At 39.5% G+C, this 26,133-nt stretch overlaps 1 protein-coding gene across 2 annotated transcripts in view; it reads right to left on the bottom strand.

Annotated features, from left to right (window-relative positions):
• The window catches only part of PIGG (phosphatidylinositol glycan anchor biosynthesis class G (EMM blood group)), an 80,111-nt gene that overhangs the window by 22,021 nt on the left and 31,957 nt on the right, over window positions 1–26,133 (bottom strand). For both annotated transcript variants that reach the window (XM_014266506.3, XM_074532584.1), the window contains 3 exons: window positions 20,804–20,995; window positions 18,762–19,071; window positions 8,985–9,148 (listed from right to left, as the gene is read on the bottom strand). In XM_014266506.3, the coding sequence (XP_014121981.1) occupies window positions 8,985–9,148; window positions 18,762–19,071; window positions 20,804–20,995 (666 nt within the window). The remainder of the gene's footprint in view (window positions 1–8,984; window positions 9,149–18,761; window positions 19,072–20,803; window positions 20,996–26,133) is intronic.

Below are 26,133 nucleotides of genomic sequence, written 5' to 3'. Positions count from 1 at the left end.
AAAGTGCATGAGCAATGAGAGTTGCATGCGTGAGAGGGGGAAGCATACAAGGGGGGAGATGCAAAATGGGAACACTCAAAAGAGGAGAGAAGTGTGCCAATCAGGAGAAGAGCATAAAGGTGAGGGAAAAAGGCAAGAGAGAGGGAGAAAGGTGTGTGAGAGAAGGGGAGAAGTGTGTGAGAGAAGATGTAAAGAGCACATAATGCAGGAGGAACACATACATGAGAAGGAGCAAGCATGACTGAGAGACGGAAAAAGTGAGGAAGAAAGAAGGGGAAAAGCCTGGATGGGGAAGTGTGAGTGAGGAAGTGTGTGAGGAGGAAAGCTCATGCAGAAGCATGAAACAGGAAGAAGCCTGCTTGTGAGGTGCAGAACCATGAGAGTGACAGGAGGGCACTGAGGAGGAGAGCACGAGAGTGGGGAAGCCCAAGAGAGAGAGGCAAGCATAGCCAGGACAGGAAGCACGAGAGGCACAAATCAAACACATGTGGCAAGTAGGAAAAGTCTGCATGTAGAAGAGGCAGGAAACCCAAACACAAGGGATGATGAAAGCACAGCCATGAGAGACAGGCAATGTGCACAAGAAGGGTAAGTGTCTGACAGGATAGAAAAGCAAGAGGGAGGGGGGTGGAGAGAAGACAGGTGTAGCACCATAGACAGAGAGAGACTGACACAGTGAGAGAGAAGAGAATGAACAGAGGTGTCAAACCACATCCAGGTGCCTCCGTTTTACTGGGACACCTCATATACATAAAAAAATGTTTACTCCTGTAATTCTATGCTTTCCATCTTGGTCTGTCTCAGTCTGCATGCAGCGGTCTTATCTCGATTGAAGTGTGAGAGGGAGAGATGTGTTGCACATGCAAGCGAGAAAAAGTATGAAAAACAGGTGCAAAGTGTGTCCAAGAAAGAAGAGAAGTTTGGGGTGGGGTGCTGGTGGCAAGCGGATAACAAGAGAGGGATACGGAAGATACCAAATAAGCTAAAGAAAAAGATACAGAAGAATGAGACAAGAGACAGCAGGCAAGATATAAAGAAGGACAGTGAGTCAGAGACAGCAGGAAAGCACACAGGAAAATGAAATCTTCATTTTTTAGCAGCACCAAGCTTCACAGCTCTTCATCAACTATCAGCTGGGCTGACTAATCAAAATTTTCTTACATGGTAGTGTAGAAAAATCTAATGCCTTCTCCATACAAACTTAGTAAAATTCCTCCTATTGCAGAATTATGTGGTTGTTTTAGTTTTCCTCTGTTAAGTTCCAGTAAGCACAGTTCAGTAACAATAGGAAGGACTGCTATAAGTTTATTTACAGACACAAAACTTAACCAACCTTTCATTACTATCTTTTCAGCTTTTCAGGTCCTTTTAGAATCCTGCTAACAGTTTCTGACTACACTGTCATTATTCTCTGAGGATACTCTACATGCTTACCACTGGAACACAAAACTTCCCCTAGGCTACTCAGGTCTAACACAGTAAATACTGATTGTCTTAATATATTCAATAGGCTTTGCATGTATTAACATTTAATGAACTCTTTTGTGCAAGCAACTTTGGGAAATCTAACCATACAGGATGGCAGAAAAATGCTGTCTCACAACACAGAGGTTCCAAACAAAAATAAAGAACAAATACTTTTTGTACAGCAAAGTGCTACTACATACTTGCACTGTAGGTAGTTGCAGTCTAAAGATGCAATGAGAACTATCAACTCAGCTATGTGCTCTTGAGCAAAAGTCACATGAAAACCAGAAGAACAAGAGGAAGAAGACAATGTAACCATGACAACCTCAAACCAGAGCTTGGGCAGAAATAAAAAAGATTTTCAGAACCTTTTCAATTCAGTATTACCCACAAAGAAAAAGTGATAGACCATTTAAATTTAAAAGTGTAGCTGATATTACTCAAAGTGGTCTCTACCTAAGACTGCAGTTCTGCTGATGAGAACAAATCTCATAGCAATTGCAATAAACAGCATCAATAAGACCATTTAAAAGCCAAGTGAGTAAGTCTCAATGATTTGGGCAGCAGCTAGCACACTGGAGGACAAGTTCTCAATTAGGGTCAACAGTCATTACTGGAAAGCAAGCCTCATGTTGGATATGCTAACTCCACCAAAAATTAGATTTTAATTTTTTAAGTTCTAAATCTATTCAGACACTTAATTTTATCTACAGAAAGCAAAAATAACCTAACCTACCCCCAATCTGTTTACTCATAAAATCTGTGCACACAAGTTTCCTTAATACTTACATAGAAAGTGCTTCAGCTCCTAAAACTGATTAATGGAGCAAAAGGATGATATTCATTTTGCAAATGGCTTGGAGGTAACTTGTTATTTGTATATAACAGAAGCAACCCTACTTTGCTCGATCACTTTCCAATTAGAAAATACTTTTCAACACTGAAAGTCACGGATGCCTGGAGGAAGCCTCATAGGAAAAATCAGTGTCTCAACAACATGAAAAAGGAATGACTGAAGAGGTATCCATCACAGAGTAGTAACAAAGTCCAAGAGAAATCTTCAGCCATCTCTACAATGACAGCATTTCAGGAAAAAACATGTGAGCAGAATACTCCTCTAGCTCGTGGCAATAAAACCCCCAGCCCAGTTTTAGCCAACCACTTCCAGATTTCCATGCATTATCAACAAAGAAGTAGATGACCTCTGTATTTCTTTTTATTTATTTAGAGAATGAGACTGCTACAGTATAACAGATAACAAATATTAGAATTTTAGAGAATGCAGCAGCATATACTCATAGATACCAACATTTTTTCAGCTTACACCTTGTTCAGCTAATCTAAGTAAGACAGAATGAATTTAAACAGAAGAATTAAAAACTGTTTGTATAAAATATCAAAGGGTTCAGTGGAAAATGTTGGGACTGTCCTTTGTCTTTAAGGAGACACTTTCTACCTAGGACTCAAAAAAAAGGTATTGAAAAACTCACTGCATGTCCACCTTATGTCAGAAGGAAAAGTTTTAATGCATTAACGTGGGTAGTGAATGGGGCACGTCTTAGATTGCAAATGGGGTTGGCTATTCTATTGCCATCTCTTAGAGGTGGGGCAGTTATCTTCTCTTAATTGGGCAGTTTCCTTTATCTTTTCCATGACCCATCCTCCCTCCAGGAGATAAATTCTGTTAATGGGCCACTGAGTCTCCCTGCATGACTGATAAAGTGCTATCATCCCATTGTGAGATGCTTCGTTCAGGGGGAGGAGCCAAGCATTCCTTCCAAAATATAATGTGAGATACGGAACACAACAGGCAGCCTCTTCCCACTGGATTCCCACAGGAGCAGCTTTCTTCTCCACTGGATTCCCAGAGGAAGACCAGGCCCATCTACACCACCACTGGACTTTCAGAGAAAAACTGCACCCTTCTAGAGGATCCCTGTTCCAACAGAACCACCCCTGTCACTGCAGGAGGATTGCAGCCACCATTCAATCAGACTGCTACCAACACCCTGATCCACGGGGTGTCAGGTTGTATTCTGACTCTGCCAATGTTGGTTTGTATTACTGCATTTTTATTTTTCCTGATAAAGAACAGTTATTCCTACTCCCATATCTTGCCTGAGAGCCCCTTAATTTCAGAATTCTAATAATTCAGAGGGAGGGAGTTTACATTTTCCATTTTAAGAGAGGCTCCTGCCCTCCTTAACAGACACCTGTGTTTTCAAACCAAGAAGGGGGACTCAATCAATCAAACACATTAGGCTGAAGATAGCAAAAGCTGATAAGAACTGCTGAAATTCCTTCAGCTAAAACACCTTCCTAATTCTGTTTAGATCAGCATCATAAAAGAATTCTGAGCAAAATTTAAGTTTGGTGTGCCAGTGCTCTACATTAACAGAGTCAAGGCATAACATTAAAGTTATGCAACTATTAACACCCTCCTGTTGGGCATACATCCATTTTTGCTACCTGAAAGCCATTTGCTAATGTGAAAGCACTGTTACAACTTTTGATATCTGAGGAACAAAAACTAATAGGCATGCAGGCTTCTAGTGCTAGGAAACACCCACCAGTTCACCCTGACACCTAACTAACTAAACCAACTAAACACAGATTTCAATGTGCTGGTAATCTGAAAACTATCACGATGCCTAACTGAAGAGTGGTAATTACACAACACTGTGAACATCACCCACATGACAATTTTGTTTGGGTAGGAGCTCGGAAACTGAATCCATATGGAGTGTACTGCACAGTGAGGTCATATAATATAGGTTAAATTATCCAACAACGCAGCCCCTTTCCAGTTTTAAGGAGCGAAAACCCCAAAGTTCTAATCCAGATCAGAGCAATAGAGTGGTCACTGTAAAAACAACCGTTTATAAAAACCAGATACTCACAGGAATTTATGCAAGTCACACACAGAACACTTGGTTAAGTTCAGGCATCAGTTTAATCAGTACTCCCCATCTCAAAAATAGTTTCAAGAGTTATTGCACAGTTTCCATGGAGACTGAACCTAAAGAGTTCTTTCTATTTCTGTCTGTGAAAATCCCTTCACATTTATTCTGCCAAGTTTCTCAGGAGAGCCTGAACGATTAAAAGTGGCAGTAATATCCATGTTAGTGTCTATCACATGCCACTTAATTATTTTAGAAGCACATTTACCTTTCCATATGAGGAGAATATCTTATAGTTTCACGAGTTTATTCAGATGAGAGCAAATTGTTTAAGGACTTCCAACTACATTTCCACAGCAAATGTACTATCTGAAAACATCCTTATCTTCTATTCCACCTTATCATACCAGCAAAATACTGGTATGATACATGGGCTACATGTATCTAATGCACTTTCATCTCAGAAGTAGGCTCCTAATGTTTTATCACATCTCCATAGGCAAACTGGTATTTTCTGATATTTTCCTAGCCTAGTCCAGACTAGGAAAAGTGGACATTTAGGTGAACTGATAAACTATTGAGATGCTGTCGAAATTCCATCTGAGGGCCAGTCACCAGTGGTCAACCACAGGATGTCACACAGGGGCCAGTACTCCCTAATGACTTCACTAATGAAGTAGGTGATGGGGCAGTGCCCCCTCAGCAGGTCTGCACAATACACAACTGGGAGGAGTAGTTTGTGTGGGAGCTGCCTCAGCAGATGGTCTGCTACTACTCAGGGGCATCTTGACAGGCTGGAGAAATGGACTGACAAGAAACTCAAGATGTTTAACAAAGGGATGCCAAATTCTGCACCACACACCAGAACAGGCTTGGGGCTGACCATCTGGAAAGCAGCTAGGTAGAGAAGGATGTATGCCATTCCTGCTGGACAACAAGTTGAGCATAAGCAAGCAATGTTCCCATGAACCAACCCAAGGCCATAGTGCAAAAAGTGGAACCAGCAGGTTGAAGAAGGTGATCTTCCCTCTCTGTTAAGTAGTTGTGAGATCACACTAGGGTTCTGGATCCAGTTTTGCGGTCTCCAGTACAAGACAGACATGGGTCTACTGGAGAGAATGCACTGAAAGCTCACAAATATGTTTCAGAGACTGGAGCATCTGACAAAGTGAGAGGCTGAGAAAGCTGGGACTGTTTAACCTTGAGCAGACAAAGTTTGGCAGGGTTCTCACCAACGTTCATAAATGTCTCACGGGCACAAGAAGATGTACTCAGACTAGTCTCACTGGTGCTCAGTGAAAGGATGAATGATACACAACAAATTGCCCTTCAACACCAGTGAACAACTGTTTAGCTCCTGGAACAGGTTGTTCAAGAAGACCCTGGAATATCTCTGCCTGCTCTGACTGACCCTCCTTTAAGCAGGAGGGCTGGACTCCAGACTCAGGTATTCTGTGACTTCATAAATGCAAAGTGCCAAGAGAGGGAAATGAATGCATGTGTACTTGCACCTATGCAGGGATGCCCAGTGCAAGAAGGTCTGGTAAGCCAACTCAACTGATGCAGCTGTTAATTACATGGACTCTACTAGAGTGGTTGAAATTAACAAAGACAGCCCTGGAATCAGGCTTTTCTATCCAGGCCAACCTCCTCAGATGCAACAGCTGTTAAACAGGCTGCAGAATGCAAGGCTCTTTGCTAAGAATGATACTCCTGGAGTGGTTCTGGGCACATCTTAATCTTGCTCTCAGAACCACAATCAAAAAGCAGAGGTTGAATTCCACTGACCAAAGCATATTGCTATAAAGCAGTTAGTAAGAAGCTTTTATAAAGAACACCCTAAAGCATCTAGCATTTTTTTTTTAAAAGTTCAGTGTCCCATACACTTAAGAAAGCACATGAAGTAGCCAACCCCCTGCCTTCTTCTTCAATTTCAGTTTTGGTTCCCAGGAGTAACAAGCAAGTAATAAGAACCATTTGGACAGCAATGGCAACGCACAAGAATAAAAAACAAAAAGCCTATAGACCAAGTTCCGAGCAGATTAACATATCAATTTAAGCAAGTCCCAGCAGCTAGAGATTCCAGTCCATATTTATGGACTGTTTCATTGAGGAAACAATCTTACCAGTTGAAGGAAATTAACCTTAGAATGGGTAGAGACACAAGCTGCTTGATGGAATCTACTTACATAAGTGATGCGGGAGTTACTGGCCGTAGCTACCCGCTTGAGAGCAGGTTAAGCCAGCTCTGTACCTGGCAACACTACTAGCTGAGATTTAATCTGCAAAGATTCAACCAGGAAAATATCAGAACAACAAGAAACACTACTGTAGAGGCACATTATTTGAAGCAATATTCAAGTACAGACACTCAAAGATTTTGTCACCTAAAGTTTTTTGTTATTTTGTTAGAAGGGCTTTCCAAAACATGCTGTATGTTATAATTTTCTCTTCATTGTATGTTAGTGTTCATCACAGTCTGCAGTCTAGGTTTTAAACAATAAAACTGCAGTTCTTTAAATTACGGAAGCTAAATTTTTTTCTCCTCCTTCCCCAGAGAATGCCACCAAGGCAGTGCTCTCTACTCTGCTTGGAATCCTTCAAGCTCAAAGCAAAAGTGCCAGTTCAAAAGCACCTACAGTACCACGACGAAGAATGGAGAGTTAGACTACAAGAAAAAAATTCAACATGGCAGAAACACGGATGTGAACTCTCAAAACAGCACAGAGCTATTTTAACAAATCACACTAGAGGTATAAAGAAATTGGGGAAATCAGGACATTGAAAGAATGCAAGCAATACCCAGATTCATGGGTAGCATATTTATCAGAACACAAGTGGCAACACTTTATATATGTACAGGTTCGCTGTTTTGTAAAATAGAGTGAAAGAATGGAGAACACTTGAAGAGTTTGGACACTGGAAAAATGTATTGATTGAGCAAAGCACTAACTAAAGCTAAACTGGGGAGCATTAGAAATAGAGTTATAACTCAGTCTGGTGTCAAGTCAGCAGGCAGTAAGGAAAATTCAGAAAAGGGCTTTCTAAGGTTACGCAAATCAAAACAACAATATTTAGTGTACTCCACATATACTCTTGCTGAAGCAAAAAAATGAACAGGGTGAATGAACAGAGAAAAGCCTGGCTTTCAGAAGTATTATATTCAAACACTAGTACTTAGACCAAAGTATCAACCTATTTAAGACCAAAGACAACTTCAGGGTAGCTGGCCTCAGCCTAAGAGGTAAGGTTCTACAGTGAGTCTCAACTTACACTAAGAAGTGCATGAGTAGATCAGTACAATGGCCCAGCACTGGTCCGCATAAATCCACAGCAACAAGAGACTGCTAGACATCTTTACAGAGACATGTAGCAGACAGGCAAATCAGTGAACAAAGGTTAATAATTCTGAATACCTCTTAGGGGCCTGTTAATCCAGAAAAATGGACACAGTGACTGGGCACAAATTTAGTCTGGTACAACAGGTCCCTCCTGGCTCAAAAACCTCCACTGGTCTGTGCAGTTTTGTCAGCTGGTGATCCCATCTCCCTACACCTTTAACGAGCCAACACAAGTACACAGTGTAGGTGTAGCACAAAACAGAGAAGCAAAAGGAGAAGAGAGAATCCAGAAAACAAAAAATCACTGACAGAGTGAGACCAATGACACTGTGTAGCTAAAGGGAGTCAGAGGTTTACAGATGTTGACAAGTAAGGTAAAAATTTGTGATAAACTAAATACTGCCTAAAATCCCACCTACTGAGCCTACCGTAATATTTTTACAATCACTAAAAGAAAGTAGATAAAAGAGAAAAGACTGAGATGGTAAGAATTTTGTCACTGTCAAATGTCAATTCTGTGAAAATTCATGAAGTTTTGGCATTTGTACATTGATATGATACAATAACTCCCCTATTTAAACATATTGTACCACACAGTTTAAATACCCTGAATGATGAGTTAAAAGCAGTTTTAGAGAGTCCAATCAGATGTTATATGCACACTCCTAAATTACATTAGCTTTTTACAACCGTCTTAAAATTCTAATTCCAATGCAATAATTCATTTTACTTTAAGTCATCCACTACACAAGATACCGAAAGAAGTACAAATATTTTAGCTACAAATGACTGCAATAACCAGTAACACACAATAATATTAATGTGTTTTATTTATAAAACTTGGCATGTCACTATGTCCTAGGACATTCAAAGAACATCATGTTAGTTAAGTTTGAATTCTATTCTAATACTTTAAAAAGCCCTTCTCAGGTCTCAAAAGGTTTCAAGAAAAAATGTTTTTAGGCAGAACATGCTGTCATAAAAAGAAAACAAAAATTAAGTAATTTAGCACAGCAAACTGAGAACTCATTAAGAAACACAATTAGGAAAACATGCATGTATATTCCCAAAGCAAAGCTTCTGCAGATAAAATGGAACTGGTAGAGTTAGGTGAACTTATACTAAAAAAATTAACATGCATTTTTTTAATACAAAACTAACTTTCAGGGAAAAAGACTATGTGAACAAAAACTTCTTTGCAAACATATACTCTTTATAGATGGTGTTTATAACTGCAGTGCATAGAGTAGCATTACTTTAGTTCAAAAATTATTACCTCCTAACTTCAGAACTCAAGTAGCAGAGCAGATGGACGGCCCAAAGGAAAGGTCCCGCGTATGTGGCAAATGCTGTGAGGAAGATAGCTGGTATCTCCACATAGCTGTCTAGTCCCACAAAACCTGCTGAAATGTCCACAGTAGCAATGCCATTTGAATTTCCCTGAAAATAGGGATAAAATAGTAAATATCCAAATACCTACAAAGATACATTTTAAATACATTAGAATAATAGTAATTATTACCCCCATTAAGGGCTTACTCTTTGAATTGCTTTACAGTACAGCCATATTCTTTACATCTGACTTTCAATAATATAGCTTACCAAACAAGTGCTTTTAACTAAAATTTACAGATTAACAAAGGCATAAACAACATGCTACTTTGTCAGTCTTATTTTTTCTGCAAATTAACATGCTTATTGTTTAATAAATTACATTAAAAAAATAAAGAATTTTAAATAAACAGCTCCATTTGCTGATTTCAGACACATTAATGAAAAAGATGCATTATTTTTGTCACACAAGGTTAGAACACAAAATTTTAGGTCTGCTGCCTAAAATTACACCAGGAATAAATATTTCTTGCCCTTAGAGACAGCAGGACTCTAAATTAGAGCTGTAATGGAACATTACATCGCCCACCTGCCTGCCTCACAGCACAAGTTCCTGCCTGTAAACAGATTAAGACAGGCAAATTTAGAGAGGCTTCACCTTCTCAAGTCCCTGTACCACATAAGATTGCATTGAAATAGACCAGAAGTCAGTCTATATAGCCTGAATCATCAATAAAAGGCATTTAAAACTACCAAGAGAAAAACAGAAGGAACATACAGCAATTAAAGTACCAAGAGCTGTCAAAGTCTGGCATGTTTTACCTAGTTTTCTTTTCCAGTGACCAGGACCACTAAACAACAAGAAACAATGTAAAATTGAAGGAAGTATTTTCCATTGAAAATCCAAAAGTACTTAACTTTACCCAAATACCTAAAATAACAAACACACCCTATGATTAAGGGAGAATATTTCTTAAATTAAAAGGTCACAGATAGGTTTCCTCAGACTAGTGAGAAAGCTCTCAGATATTCTTGCTGTACCCTGAGAAACTGATCAGTTTCTACAGCACTGATCTTTTAACAGCCATCAAACCCTCTTTTTTCACCTACAGAATCCCAGAACAACATTAATGTAAGGACAGCTGTCACCATCAATAGCCTTGGACTCAATCCCCACAGAGCATATGAGGAGTGGTAGCTCTCCATTTCCCTCAAACCTGACCTCAGGTCACCTGAGTGACTGCAATCCTCTTGAACTGCAAGTTAACCCAGCAAGGAAGTGCTATCATCAAATACACATTTCTGTCACAAAGCCCAGAGCACACAGGGAAGCATAAAAGATAGGCAGCTCTTTTAGGTACATAACTAACGAGGCATCAGCAAAAAACCCTATTCCTGAGACAGCTCTAAAACCTAAGAGAAAAAAGGCATCTGTGTTGATGGAACCATTCAGAGCCCATTATGAGTAGCCACCATCTCCATCAATCTCACCATGAAGATAAGGTAAGTACTCTGAGTGCTGAGCAAGGTGCTGCTTCTCAATAAGCTACAGTCTGAGAGGGACAGGTAGGGAAGGAACCTGCTCTATTTTCCTCCAGTCCCTGTCAACAGCAGCAGGTCTTCTGCCCACCTCATCTACTTATTTTTCATTGCCCTTCACTGCATGATGCATACAGAGTAGAAAAGCTGAGATATTAGGAGATCCTTCCTGCTTATGTCATGAGGAGCTGAAAAGTCTCTTTACACTGCTTAATCCTCACGCACATGGTTGGTCTTCGGCATCTTGGGGCAACTCCCCATGTCACTGTATATGTGAAGAAGCAAGAATAAATGCTGCTCTGCAGCGCATGTCACTGGTCCTACAGACCTGGTGCAGGCAAAAATACGTACTTCCCTATGGAAGGTAGTCAAGGCAAGCAAGGAAGTTGGAGGAAGGAACAGGTTCTCCTTCTCCTCAGCTCCCTGAGTCCCCTCACCACAGGGCTCACTCCATCTGTCTTTGACTTTGTTTAAAGTGACATAGCTGTAGAACAAGGACGCACACATTTGGATCCACACACAGCTCCAATCACACTGCGAAGTGTCCAAACATCTTATTCCTACTGTGAATCTGAGTCTCATGGATACTACTGCCACTGTTCTACTGGAAGAGTCCCAGTGAGTAGGAAGAAGTATTTTTTCTTCACATTAAATATCTTTCTCTAAGAAAAATTCATGTATTTACACTAAATTTTCAAAGCTATAAATTCTAATATGCCACACAATAATAAATAACTGACAATTCAGAGTGCCTCCTTTTATTTTAACATACCACTCTAGTATTTCAGAAAAGATTGGCCAGAAAGGTTCTGCTGTCTCCAGACAGACCTTAGAGGTTTCAAGACCCTGAGCCATCTCGTTTGACCTCACAGTTGACACTGTTCTGAAAATGGGACTGAACTGTGAGTCCTTTCCAACGTAAATTATCCTACAATGCTTTCAAATCATAACAAGAAAAAGTTAAAATCACTTTAAATAGTCACTCAGTCCATCTCTTTACTTAAAGGCAAGTCGAATTAGATCCAAATAATTCTAAATATACAAACCTATTTTGGTTTCTTCTAGTGATTAAGAAACACCAGAAACTGGAATTGTATTTTCTTTCTCCAATTCTGCAGATATACTGCTGCAAGCATGGCAACAAAACTCCACAAGACTAATAAATAAATACATCGAATTTTTGTTCATTTATGAGCATTCACACAAGGAAGCAACAATATTTTTAGCAATATTTACAGCAAAATAAGTTTTTTATGAGCTGGGCTATTAAAGAGAAAAAAACCCCAAGTAATTTATTTCTATTCTTACTGTATTTTAAGGACAAATAGTAACGATAAAGATACAACATACTTTTGGGAAATGACTGCTGAGTTATGAGATGTGCACAAGTTAGGAGAAAACAATCAATTATTCAAGCTGATTGCAAAATTCATCAAGAGATTCTCAAGCTTGCAATAATATCCCGATAAATAAGTAGTATTCTGACTAAATCTATTAACTTCGTCTATTTTTGACAATACTGGAATATTTTAAACTTTCCTTCACTTCATCAATTCACACAAAGTGATAAACCAAGTCCTTAATTACTAAAACAAGACTAGAAAACAAATTGGGTTTACCCAGCTCTACATTAATAAGACAACACTTTATCCAGACAATCTCTAGAAACCTCCAAGCATGAAGACTACACAACCTGTGTGAGCAACCTTTTCCTCTGCTTAATATTCACAAAAATCTTACTAAAATGCTGGAAAAATGACATTTACACATAGCCTTCCCATTTAATTTTCAACTGTTTAACAGATTTGCCTTTTAGATCCAAACTGCAAGAAAGCAGAAAGGGACTTTGGTTCTGCAAATGAAGATAAGCTGGGAAAAGAGTGTGAAAACAAGGCAGGTGAGAGCAGTAAGTCAGGACTCTTCAGTGGCATGCCCACATCAGAGCTGGATCCAGAAATAATGATCAGGGCTAGATGTAGCCCAAGGATTGCAAGTCTGTAGTGACAAGGCAAGTTCAAGATTAGGCCAGAAAGCCCAGCCATCAGGTCCAGGTCCAGGGCAGGATAGAGAAAGTTTAAGACAGGCACACACATACCTGCTTACACAGCTGGCACAAAACACAGGTGGTAAAGCATCAGATTAAAGCAGAACCAGAATGGAAAGAAGAGCCAGGCCTTTCCTGCTGCTTTTTCACATCAGCTCCTCTCTCAATCAAGGACATGACCCTGAAGTCTGCTAACTAAACTGAGACAAAAGATGCACTCAGGGTTCAGACACAGACGAAATGCAGAATGCAAAACCAAGTGTAATATCAAGGTATCTGTCTTCAACCCATCCTTATTTTTTTTCCTATTACATTCAAAATTAAAAAGTTAACTTCCACACCCAGGCACTTCATTTTTTCCCCCATGTTCTTCAGTTATAGCAACTGATTAATAAAAAGTAGTATCTGTTCCTGTCAGCCTTGCTTATTCTGTACACTTGGGATTTTTGCAGATCTACTTCCATGAAGTCTTGAAGGACTCTACAATACTTTTTTGAAAGAACAGTGCCTCATTCATTAAATATGCTATCTTGAACAAGGCTATTTTTACTATCACATTCAAAAGGCCATCACTTACAATCCACACTCAGCAAGACAGAGCTACTCCTTTAGTCATTATGTAACATATCGTCTACCAAGACTTAATAAAGACTCAGCAACATGGGCAACTCTCATTTACTTCACAATCACACCAAGACATGTGCAAAAAGTAGATTTTCTCCTACTTCCAGATGGAAGCATTCCATATCTCATTTATTTTTCGCTTCTCCCGCCTCATTTAGCCAGCACAGTATAAATTTAGCATCCAATGTGATCTACATCACCAGTGAATTTCAGTGGTATTCAGCTTTTGTATTTCAACCATAAGCCTGCTATTTTTTTGTATGCTACATTACATCTTTATGTCTGTCTGGAAATTAAAACCTTAGCATCACTCTGAACTCAGTAAGCTTCATACTGAAGCTCTAGTGACCACAAAACTTGGAGAAATAAAGGAAGACATTTAAATCTACACCAGCAGTACATATCACACCTAATAATACAGTTGTGCTTCCTTTACATCTCTCCCCTAGAATTCTAGCATAAGTATTGCTTGCTCCTGAGGCAGTAAACAAATGACTGTTACCAAGAGCAAGCTGAGCAGAGGTCAATACTGAAAGGAAGAATTTGATGGACTCCTCCCTTCAGAAACAGCCCAGCTGTACTTCCTTTATGTTTATTCAGTGTCTGAGAACAAACCATACATGCTCAGTCTGAAAGACAACCCTGTCCTAACTCAGTCCAAATGTTAGGACAACCCTGTCCTAACTCAGCACTGATGGTCATGGACAGGACAGGTAGATCCTAAACCTGGGACACCTGAACTGTACGCAGTAAGAACACGGTCACTCCATGGGGAGGCACAGAAGTAAGGTGGGCATCTGAATCTGCTTGTCACTAAGCAAAGATCCTCCTGGTTTTCCCACAAATAAAGAAAAAAGATCAAATGGCTTATTCAAACAAGTAAAATTTGTTACTGAACCTGTATGGGTACATCCAGACCTCCAGCCTCCATCACTCACTTAAGCAAGAGCTGGAGAATGTACAAAACCATGGAAAATCATCTCTAGCTTCATCTGAGTCACTTGCCTATAGTACTCTCAAGACACATGAAGAAAGTTTGAGTGCCTGTATTTGTCAAAGGAGGTGTGAGTAAACAGGGAGAGGTTACCTCCATGTGTTTGGGAGCCTGGCGTCCCAGTGCAGGGGATTTTTCAGATTTTTTTTCCAATTCAGGTACACAAAATAGCATACATATTGGTAAAAGCTCTCCTGTTGTATATCTGGTATGGAACCTGCATCTATAGTCCAGTGACTGGCAGTTCATTATCAGTATAAAGTTGCCAGTTAATTATGTGTCACAAATAAACTAAAGAAACATTTCAATTCTGATTTTCAGCTGTACAGAGTGAGCACTTTTCCCTTTGCAACAAGTCATTAATCTCTAGACAGAACTCAAAGGAAAGAGAAGAAGACATTTAAATACATTTTTTAAAAAACTAATAATGAAGAATTTGGTTTTGTATGTCGCCAGCTTTTTGATTTTCCCAGATAATGCAGATCAGAATGAAACAAAACAACATAAAAGAGGCATGAAATTACACATCATTTTTGGAAGAAGTTCCTTCTGTCCTTGGAAATATGGACCCAGACTGGAAAAACTATTCTCAGCATAAACTGAGAAAAATTTACAAATTTAAGAGTGAGCATTAATTAGATTTTGAAGCACCTTTGTAGCCTCTGTAATTTATGAACTACCAGCTCAACCATTCTACTTTTCTATGCTAATATTCTGCATATCAGATAACTTTTTTTCAATTGTGAAATGCAAAAAAAAGGTCCCTCTTACCCCTGTATGAATTAATTTGCTTCTTTCCATACCTTCAGAACAGTTTTTTCATCAGAGAATGAAAGAACAAGCCAACATCTAAAGATGGGTATTTTGGTCAAACTCTTAATCTCCACCCTAAAAAGACATCTAATATAAATGTACTTACAACATTTCTAAAAGAGAACCAAAAACTTGTTCTCTAAGGGGGTGGGGGGGGAAGAAAATTCCATCTGACTTGACCCTTAAAAGCTGTTGTTTTTTTATCAGAAGATTTGATTTCTCTATTTCTGAAACATTTCTAAGATGTTCTGAAAATAGAAATACAAGAAGAGAAATAAAGAGAAACAATAGAGGAAATCCATCCTGTTCTATTACAATTCATTTTTCATTTTAATCAGCCTTGGGCCTCATGAATAGGCATGCACCTTGGTTGTTGTGAACCAACACACAAAAAAATTCTAGAAGACTGTTAGCATGTTCTTCTGAAATTGATACTCTTTTTAAGGGTACTGTGCTAAAGAATTTCTCAAAACTTTTGCTAAGCCATTGCTATTCAAAATAATATTTTCAAAGCTGTGATGGGACAGAAAAAGGCAGCTTCTTATCTGGGCCTGTTCTATTTCATACACAGCAGCAGGAGAAGCAACATGGGGGAAGAGCTTTGCTGTGCTTCTAACAGAAGTTCTGATAGGTAAGTATCACCCAGATCACATAATTTTCCAGATCTTACAGTGACGGGAGATGCACAAAGACTCATCTAGAAATCTGGCTTGTAATAGAGCAATGGAGAATTTCTCATTTATGAGATTTGGATGCTGTGACTCAGCAACATGTCTATGTGGAAGAAACTCCCCTGTCAGATCTAATTTTTCAAATATCCTGAAGTTTGCTGAAATCTGTATCATACTTGAAATTATCACTTCCAAAGGAAACACTTTTAGAAGAAATGTCAAACTTGCCAGCAGAGTGATAGAACCTAGGCAGATGCTCTGAAACTGCAGGATGTGCAGTAACACAATCTGCAGTCACGTAAAATGGAAATCACTTCCAATCTTCTAAAAATGAAAAAAATTCCTCAATCGCAAGGGTAGTTAAAACTGCAAAACATTCATAACGAAAAAGAGCAGTCTTCCCCCTAACACCAGTTTAAGACCACTAGAAAGCTGAAACAGATGTTACTGGATCATGTTATCTTCTATTGGTCTTGCATAAATATGTTTTTACTGGTGTAGAAAAAAAACCCTTGACACAGCACAGTAAAACAGAAAGATGTCTCAAGCTCTTCATAGCTCTAATAGCTCATTTCTGGAAGATGTTTATAGCTGCTTCAAAGTTGATGTAAATTCTTCCAGAAAAGTTAGTCCAAAGTTTTTTGCATATCATTCAGAGCAGAAAAGACACAACATTTCATCTGCCACATTAAACTTCCAAAACAAAACTATTACTTTAAGAAGCTTTTGTTTTCCTTTCCATCATGCAGTACTGGTTGAAGATACATGGGCTACATTTATCCAAGGCACATTCACCTCACAGGTACTTTTAAGTATCTGCTTAGGCAACTAGGAAGCTGGACAGTCATGTGGACTGGAAACTGCTAAAATGTTGAGTTCACAGGGCTGCCGTCAGCAGCTTGAAGTCCATCTGGAAGCCAATCACTAGTGATCAGCCACAAGGACTGACGATGGGGCTGATACTGTTTAACATCTTTACCAATGACCTGGGCAGTGGGCAGAGAGTTCTCTCAGGAAGTCTGCACACAATACACAACTGGGAGAGTGGCAGATACAGCTCATGGGCTGCCATCAGAAGTGCCATCAGAGGCACCTCAACAGACTGAAGGAATGAAATTACAAGAAATTCAGCAAGTTCACCAAAGGGAAATATCAAATCTAGCACCTGGGGAGGAATAAAATCATGCCTTTGGTGACACTGGGAACTAACCATATGGAAAGCAGTTTGGAAGAGATCAGCCAGCCATTGTCCTTTTTGCACAAAGACCAACAGCATCCAGGACTCCATTAAGCTATATAAGGGATATCTCCATTCTCTCTAATAAGCACATTTGGGTACCTGGGTACAGTTCTGGGCTTGCCACCATGGAAAAGCCAAGGGTGTGCCAGAAAAAGTCCACGGAAGCACCACAGATGACAGCAGGAACAAAACACATGTCATACAAGCAACTCCCTGGATCTTTTTACTCCCAAGAGGAGAAAGCTCAGCAAGGATCATAACAATGTGTATAAATACCTGATGAGAGGAAATACAGAAAATGTAGCCAGACTGACTTTTCTCACTCACCCAATAGTGACTAGCAAAGGAATGAGAAGCAATACACAGAAACAGAAATGGAAGAAGTTCTGATTAAAATCAGAAAAAGCTTTTTTTACTAGCTAGGGTGGTCAAGCCCTGGACCAACTACCCAGGGAGCTTGCAGAGTCTTCATCCTTTCAGGCATTTGTAATAGGGAATGGACATAGTTCAGACCAACCTGGTCTGTTTGATCTGCTGATTCATGTCAGGGTCAGACTGGACTAACTGATCTCCAGAGGCATCTTCCAGCTTCAACTCTCCTGTAATTTCATGGTCCTGTGAAATTCTCAGCAAAGTATATCAAGAACTCAGCATCACTGAAAACATGAACCATTTGCTGCTTTATGAAAAAATCGAAACCATTCTTTTTTAGTCTCTTTTCCACTACGATTTTCGTGCCAGCCTCCCCACCATTAAATTTTCGGTAGCTCTTATGGGTTGGTACCTCAGTACAGAGACAGCTCTGTCTTCAGCATTTTGCCAGCTGCACTAAGGGGTGCTCTCAGAAGACTGTAATCAAAACTGACTGCCTGAATAGCAACATTCAAAACATGCAAAAGCCACTCAAGCAAGACATGCTAGGCCCTCTGAACAGGAACAGTGGGGACAAAGGGATGAATCATGATGATCTTACCTGCATCAGCAGTCCCCTAACTGGACATACACTACTCTCAATCAAGCCAACCCTCAATCTGCAGTCATAGTAGCCTAAGCTTGACCAGAGTTTCCACATCCCCAGCCATGGCCCAGAGGTAGTCAATGGAAGTCCCACATTGAAATTTTGCAAACCCCACCTTTTAAACCTGATTCCCAGGTTAACAAATGCTCTGACAGCCTGTTATGCTAAGGTTCCAACAATACTAGACGTAGAAAGATCCTCTCCAGCTTCAGTGCAAAGCAAAGTTTTTGTGGAACTGCAACCTTATTTGCAATGCAGAGACTAGGTTATTTAAGTTAGTAAGGCTCCCCAGGAAAGAAGGTATCATTTGATGTAGTAAGAAAGAAAAGTAGTTCTAGTTCTCATAAGAGGTATTACAAACTACAGCACTTTCTTTCAGTCTTAAACAGTATATAGACCTATCGTAATTCTCAATAACCAGCGACAAAAGCCACTTGTCTTTTACTGGTATTAATCAACTCAGATGACATTTTTAAAGTAATTATCATCTGAAAAATACTTAAGAGGCCCATTAACAGACCAAAATCATCTGGGTGCAGCTCTCTGATCTTTTTAACACTTTTGGAAATCTACAATGAGGATAAGACACTAATGAATGCATCTTTCCCTGATTTTGAAAATTAAACATTATTAAAGCATTTAGCAACTAAATCATTCTGAGAACTCAGTAAAGTCTTCCACTGTAATATTTAGTTAGCATTTTATTTACAATGGGCAATATTTCTCTGAAAAACTATTCCATCTCCCACCTCTGCAGCGGAGAGGGTATTCAGCTTACCTGAAAATAGAAGAAAGCTTGGCCAAACCAGTAGTGCATGATAGTAATCTGTGCTGCATCAAATTTCAATGGTATCCAAATATATTTTGTCATCATTGTCTGAATCAGCAGACAAAATACCAAGACTGGTAAATTGTGAGGTCTAAATAGAAGAGCTGCCAGTAGAACCAATCCACTATATACTTCCCATAATCCTGTGCTCTTTGTGCTGGAGTCTGCAGAAATAACCTGTGACTTTAGTAAATCTTTAGTGCCAGTGAAGACTATGCCAAGAACAAAGACATAAACAAAACGAGCTTCAGTAATCCCCCTAAAGAAAAAATAAAATTGAAAAAAAGTTAATAAGTAAATATACCAGAAAGATTAGTTACTTACTAATACTTACTTCAGAACCTTTCAAGAGAGATCAAGACCAACCAATTCTGCCAAACAGGTTAAATCCAAGGCTAGTATTTTTGAAATCCCTAAGCAATTCCATTACAAAAAAATGTACGTTTTAACTTGTAAGTGTAATTAGCACTTACATTATCTTCAAACCACTTATAAATTCATTTGCCTCTTAATTTCCAGTGAAAGCCAGCTTCTGATGGAAACACAGCATGCTGTTCAAAAAAGCTGACAAGAAGGAGGATCAGTAAGCTTAAAAACTGTAACCTTATATTCTAGAAGTGCAAGGTCTGAGAAACTAAGACTAAAAGAAACTACAGCAAGTCATCTGATCCAACCTTCCTGCTCAAGCTTCAAACAGGGCACACTGCACAAACTAGAGCATGTTGCACAGGATTGTTTCCAGATAGTTCCTGAATATCTCCTGTGAGGGAGACTTCACAACATCTCCACGCAATCTGTTCCAGTGTCTGGTCACCCTCACAGTAAGGAACAACTTCTTCATATTCAAATTGAACTTCCTGTGCATCAGTTTCTGCCCATTGTCTCTTGCCCTTTTGCTTGGCACCACCAAGAAGAGCCTGGTGGTTCTCTGACACCTTTCTTTCAGAGACATTGCTGAGGTTGTCTCTCAATCATTCTCTTCTCATGGCTACACAGGCCCAGCTCCCTAAGCTTTTCCTCATTCAAGAGATGCTCCAGTCCCCTAACCACTTTCAGAGTCCAGCCGCGAACTCACTCTAGGACCTCTACGTCTCTCTTGTCCTGAGGAGCCCAGAACTGGACACAGCACTCCAAATGTGCCTCACCAGGGCTGAGCAGAGGAACAGGATCACCTCCCTCAACCTGCTGGCAATGCTCTCCCTAATGCACCCCAGGGTCCCATTGGCCTTCTTGGCTCCCAGGACACACTGCTGGCTCATGGGCAGCTTGTTGTCCCCCAGGACCCCCAGGTGTTTCTGCACAGGGCTGCCTCTCAGCAGGTCACCCCTCTTTCTCTGACCAACTCTCCAGCCTGTTGAGGGCTGCCAAGATCTAAGTGTCCACTCATCCAGTCCACACTACTTGAGCTTGTCTATAAGGGTTGAAATGTCAGAAAAAGTGTTGAAATCCTTGCTGAAATCAGGGTAAACAACATCCACTGCTCTCCCCCTGTTCATCCCTATAGTTGTTTCATAGCAGAAGACAGTCAGGTTGGTCAAGCATGATTTACCTTTATTGAAAGCCCATGTAATAGAATACTCAACTGCAAAAGTAAGGTATGGAAAAGCAGCTCTCTGAACTACTAAGCACTTCTGAAACTAAGAAGTAGCTACATGAGCTTGGCTTGTGCTCTGCTAGATGTAGCAATTCCAACTAAAAACAAGAGAAGGTCCATTTGGAGGTTTTAGTAGCAAAAAATATAGAGTATACCTACTATATTTCCCTCATATTAATGTTTATCTGACTGGCTTCTCATGTGTCACAGTGAAAAGACACTTCATGTGGCTTAAAATTAAGCACGCATCACAAAAATTCAATGCTGGTTACCTACAACTTACAATTCTATTCCTAAGAATGTAATTCCAACCTAGAACATCCCATCCACCTCATCCCCTGACAGGCAGTGTTCAACATCTTGTTAGAAACAGATACTTATCTGCTGATGAACTTACTTTGAAATATCTTTGCCACCATGTTGCCATGGAAATGTGACATTTCCAATAGCTGACCGGTAACTGTAGACTCCCAGGAGCCCAAGTGCCATAGCAATTTTTGAAACCAGGGAGCATCTTCTTTGAACCAGAACGAAGATCATAAGAAGGGAGACTGCAGCCAAGAAGGAGAGTTCAGATTTATGTTCAAAGCTAGGAAAAAAAACCAAACAAAAAAAACCCCTTTAAAACCAGTAATTAGTGCTAAACACATTTGATAAAGCCTTAACTACAGCACTGTATTAAACAAACTGTATTAATTAATGCAGCACCAAATTAATCACTGCAATGGTGTCTGTTATGAACTTTCCAAGAGGTATGGTAAAATATTTTAGTATTTTTAGAAAAGCAGTTTTATTAATGAGGTTTGCTATTCAAGCATGCATATTAAAAGTGTAATTATTGTGTTCCACCATATGCTAGTTATTCTGTTAATTATATAAAACTGAGCTGCATATTGCATAATGGAAAAGGGTCTACTGCTTTTAAACTACAGTTTTGTAACTTATACATTTTGAAATGGTGTGTTTTTCTTATACTACAGTATTTTATTTTCTAGCACTATACAAATATTTCTGCACTACAGGATTAGAACTGTCTTTTGAAATAACTACATATGTATTTGCTTCATTTTAGACACATTACCTACCATACCACCTATAGAGCACATTATCTACCCAAAATGACCAAAAATATACTTACATAGTTTAAAACAGACACAAACACACACACACAAACTCGTTAGCACAATATGATTCCCTTAAGCAACTACAGAACATTGTATTCTGTCAATACATTCAAGAGACAGACAGAAAATTTGCATCACTGGCAGAGAAGATCACAGATACAGCTTGTTTGTTTGTTCCCCTGCATCTTAAATAGGTAACACTCATTCCAGAAACAAGGGCATTCCACTGAGCATGCTGCCAGTGATATATATTTAAATCTTCAGTAGTAGGAGCCAGCAATGCAAAATGTAATAGGGTAAGGCAAAGATCTACACCCACTCCTTAACATGTAGCTTCAGAAAGCCTGCTGTAGTCCAAGAACTGCCAACCCATGCCTGAAAATATTCCCAGTATCCCAAATAATATGAAACCACTAATTTTGTTAAATCTGCCTTCAGTTATGAACAACATGTAGATTTTCCATAGCCCATACAGCTAAGGGCTCCATCTTCTGTTTTCCACAACTCAAAATACCATGATAAAAGATCACTAACTTCAAGAAATCAACAGTGTGCCTGGGCTGTTAGCTCCATTGAATTCAATCACTTAGGAAACTTCAGTTTTATCTCTGATTTAATAAAAATTAATGTACTTCAAAAACAAGTTTACTTTCCTGTTCCCCAGTATACACTTTATCAGGAGCTTGATCAATAGCTGTTCCAAGTGTGGTGCTTGAAAAGTCATGGAGGAAAGGTTGTAGGGCAGATAAATTGTCCTGGTAGTTCTGCATGCAGAACCCAGTCAAGTAGCTTGTACACCTTAACAAAATTCCCAAGAGATGAACTATTCTCTGAAACCCAGTGGAGAAAAGTGAGAGGCACAAAATCTAGAATACTATGAAACAGAAAATGTAGTCTTGATGTTTCTCCTCCCAATTATTCTTCCTCTACATATGGAGAGAGCAGAAACAGTGGAACTCCTGCAGCAACCTATGAAGGTAACACAAGCACCACCTTCTTTATGATCAAAAGGTAACTAACTAATTTAGTAGCCACTTTTCAAATGAGCACTTACAGAAAACTCTAACCATTCTGGTTATATTCTCCTTGGCTAGTCATTGTGTGAGAGCAAGACAAATTAGGGATAAATAACAGCACAACCTCATCATCATCTTTGTCTCTTTATCTAAAAAACTCAATACACACTGAGTTTACATTCTTAACTGCTAGCACAGGGATTAACACACATCTCATGTCCAGGTCTTCTTGTAACAGTCTCCTGTGATCTTGTTTGGATTTTTTTTGAATCATATAAATCTGCTGGAAAAAACCCTACCCGCATGCTTCATAGCATGTGCTGACGAAACAAGGAAAGGATTTACAGACAGCCAAATCAGGTCAGCACAAATCACCTAGTGTTTTAAGGTTTTCCAGTCAAGGTTCTTACAGTTAGGCAGTTAAAAGCACATGTAATTAGCATATATTTTGAAAGATAATGGAAAGTTCTACATGGTTTTGATAGTCTTGTCAGAAATATAAGCACAAACAACTATTCTGATCTCAGCTGCCCTGTCCTGGGTTTTGGACAAATCACAATAGTGAAAGTGAAGAACCAATAGCCCCCTGAGAAGAAAATCTGGTGAGAAGGGAAGGAAAAAAGAGCACTTTGGCTCTATCTTCCTACTGTAACAGCTTGTTAGGTCTACACTCATACTTCTGGTAATAAAAGGAAGGTTGAAGACATTTTCTTCCACTGTTTGTACCTCACCTCATTACTGCAAATACAAGTAGAGTGAAACAAATTGTAAATGTGCATGATTAATAACTTAAGTGGACGTGGTCTTTTTAAATTTTTTTTTCATTTTACAACGAAATACACAAAAGTCACAAGGTGTGCTAGCTTTGAGGGGAAGGGCATTTGGGGATGGTTAATATATTGTTTAAAGAAAATGTTATCATCTTCCCATGCTGATGCTTCTTGTCACTTCTCTTCAAGCTGACACTTCCATGGAGGAAGTACATGGAAGATACTTTCAAGTATCAGCGCTGACCAAGATTAACAGCCAAATAAAGCTAACTGAATACCAACCAATCAAAACGAAAACTTGACTTCCAGCCAAGATTTAGATTGCATGTTTTCTTTCATTTCATCTACTGTCTGATTTTCTTTTGCTTTTTGTCCCATCAAAGTATTTTTCGGGTTTCACAGTCTGTCTGCAAGTAACAAAGAACATTTTCCTTATTTCAGCACTGCTGAATGCTTTCCTAGTAGCCAAATTCAACACACTATAGATAGATTGATTTTCTGTGTTTTGATGTTTACATGAAACAGGAAAATCTAGACAACAGTCTCTCTGTTTTAAATGCTGAGCCCCTTTAGCACTGTCTAGTTAAGCAAAATCCTAGTCTGAGCATGAGCACAGATGTCCAGAAAATAAATACAGAGGAACAAAAAAAGAGGGCTGTTTGTTCATTAGTTTATCTTAGAGACAAAACAGAAGGCTCGCTAGAAAAAGTCTGAGTAGCCCAAACAAACTAACAACAGCACACATGATCTAAGTAAGGTTCCTAATTCTTACTAGTAAAAAACATGCTATTAACCAATTAAACTAATACTAAAAATAGAATAAAAATCAACCTTATAGACTAGCAATGTGTTTTGGGAAGAAGAGTAAATGCTTTATGCAACTCAGTTTATCACCAACTTTTAATTCATGCTATTCAGCTCAATACTGATCAAATCACTAGGGAAACAGACATCTCTACAACCCTAATATCATGTGAAGGAGAAGAAACAAAGATGTTAAAACCCCTGACCAAAGAAAATGCAAGCATGCTGGCCAAATAGGAATTCCCAGACACTTTACAGACCACAGGATGTGTAAAGATTTAGCTGCATCATTGACTAATCTTTCCAAAGCTTGTTCAGTGAGCCATAACTCAAGAGTCATACACTCAACTACATCCCATCATTCAAGTTCAAAAATTGTCATACTTCAAATATTACTAATCTTTTAACTCCATATTGCAACTGAAGTTTATGTCACCATGGACACGTACATAATATTCTCCTGTTAGGCTGAAAATTGCTCCGTTGTTTTAGCCAATATGTAGTCCCACAGCAGCCTGAGCGAGCATGTGCCAGGGCTGCCAGGGCTCAGTTCTTTCATTTGGTCCCTAAACACAGAAGAAGTAGTTGCACCAGTGAAAGGGAGAAGGCAGAACTGTGACAGTGACAGTCCTAATCATACATCCTCTTAGCTTGCCATGGCACAACACTCTGAAATGTTGCATAAGCTCTTTAAGCCTCCCAGAGTACAAGGCAGGGAATCATTGCTTCTCTCTCAATTAGATTTGAAAGGCAAGTGAGTTTTGTAAGGAATGCTTGACAACAGCAGAAAGAAAAAACTGTTTGTCTGGAGCACTTCAAAAGATGCAGACACTTCCACATTCTCTTCTTACAGTAATTCCAACAACAGCAGTGCTGACTTGTATACATTTCCCATCCTGCATTCCTGTTACTAAGTCAGCCCAATTGCCTGCCAAGACTGATGGTAAATTAGAGTGAAAAGTGAAAGTCCAACTGAAAGCCAAGAGTTTCCATACCATCTTGAGTTATTTTTCCAGACATGTCTATGCAGTCACATAGTGGTTCACCATACTGACACAGGAACAAGTAAAATACAGGCCAGTGAGGTGAGGAGAAATAAAGTTCCTTGCCTTGTATGGCAAAATATAGCATTTTAGCCAAACAATCAGTCATAGCCTAAGACTACAGACATAGAATTTTTTCTCTTCTACTTACTTCAAGACCTAAGCAAATATACTCAATGTGAGGCCATAATTTGACAGGGAACAGAGGAAGAAATTAATCTGTAAAATTCTGGTGGTTTTGTTTTGATGTCTAATTGCTATTCTCCAGCCTTACTGAAGGGGGAGGCAGACAGTTTTAATAATAGGGTTGTGATGGCTTTAGGAAGGAGAATAGTCTATCAACCTGACAGATTTTTGTGATGAGACAAGCTCAGTGGAAGAGCACAAAAAAAAAAAAAAACCCACATTGTTGTTTATCTGTGCCTTAACAAGGTTTTTAACCTTGATCACCAGCTCCCATAACAGCTCCCATAACATCCCATAGGCAATCTCATGCTAGATAAGTGGACAGTCAGGCAAACTGAAAAATACTCAAATGCTGGATTCACAGAGTTGCCGTTAGCAGCACAAAGTCCACGTGGAGGGCAGTCAGTACCTGTCAACCCTAGGATTTGGGCATTGGCCCCCACTGGGGCCAATACTGCTTAAGGTCTCCACTACAGACATGGGGCACGGGGCAGTGCCCCTTCAGCAAGTCTGCACACAATACACAACTGGGAGGGGTGGTTGGTACAGTAGGTGGGTCTGACGACATTTAAAGGCCCCTTGACAGCCTGGAGAAATTACCCACCAGTGATCTTATGAAGTTCAATGAGTGCGAGAGGAATGTCCTGCACCTTGGAAGGAACAACTACACATATCAGGACAGACTGGGGGCTGGCCATCTTCTCAGAGGTGACTCTAAATGCCTGGGTGGACCCTGACTCAACAATCAGCATGCAATATGCCCTTGTAACAAAGGCAACCAATA

Source organism: Zonotrichia albicollis, chromosome Z (assembly GCF_047830755.1).
Source record: "Zonotrichia albicollis isolate bZonAlb1 chromosome Z, bZonAlb1.hap1, whole genome shotgun sequence".
Classification (NCBI taxonomy): domain Eukaryota; kingdom Metazoa; phylum Chordata; class Aves; order Passeriformes; family Passerellidae; genus Zonotrichia; species Zonotrichia albicollis.
The sequence above is the reverse complement of the archived record's forward strand: the minus strand, read 5'-3'. Positions and strand labels throughout refer to the sequence as shown.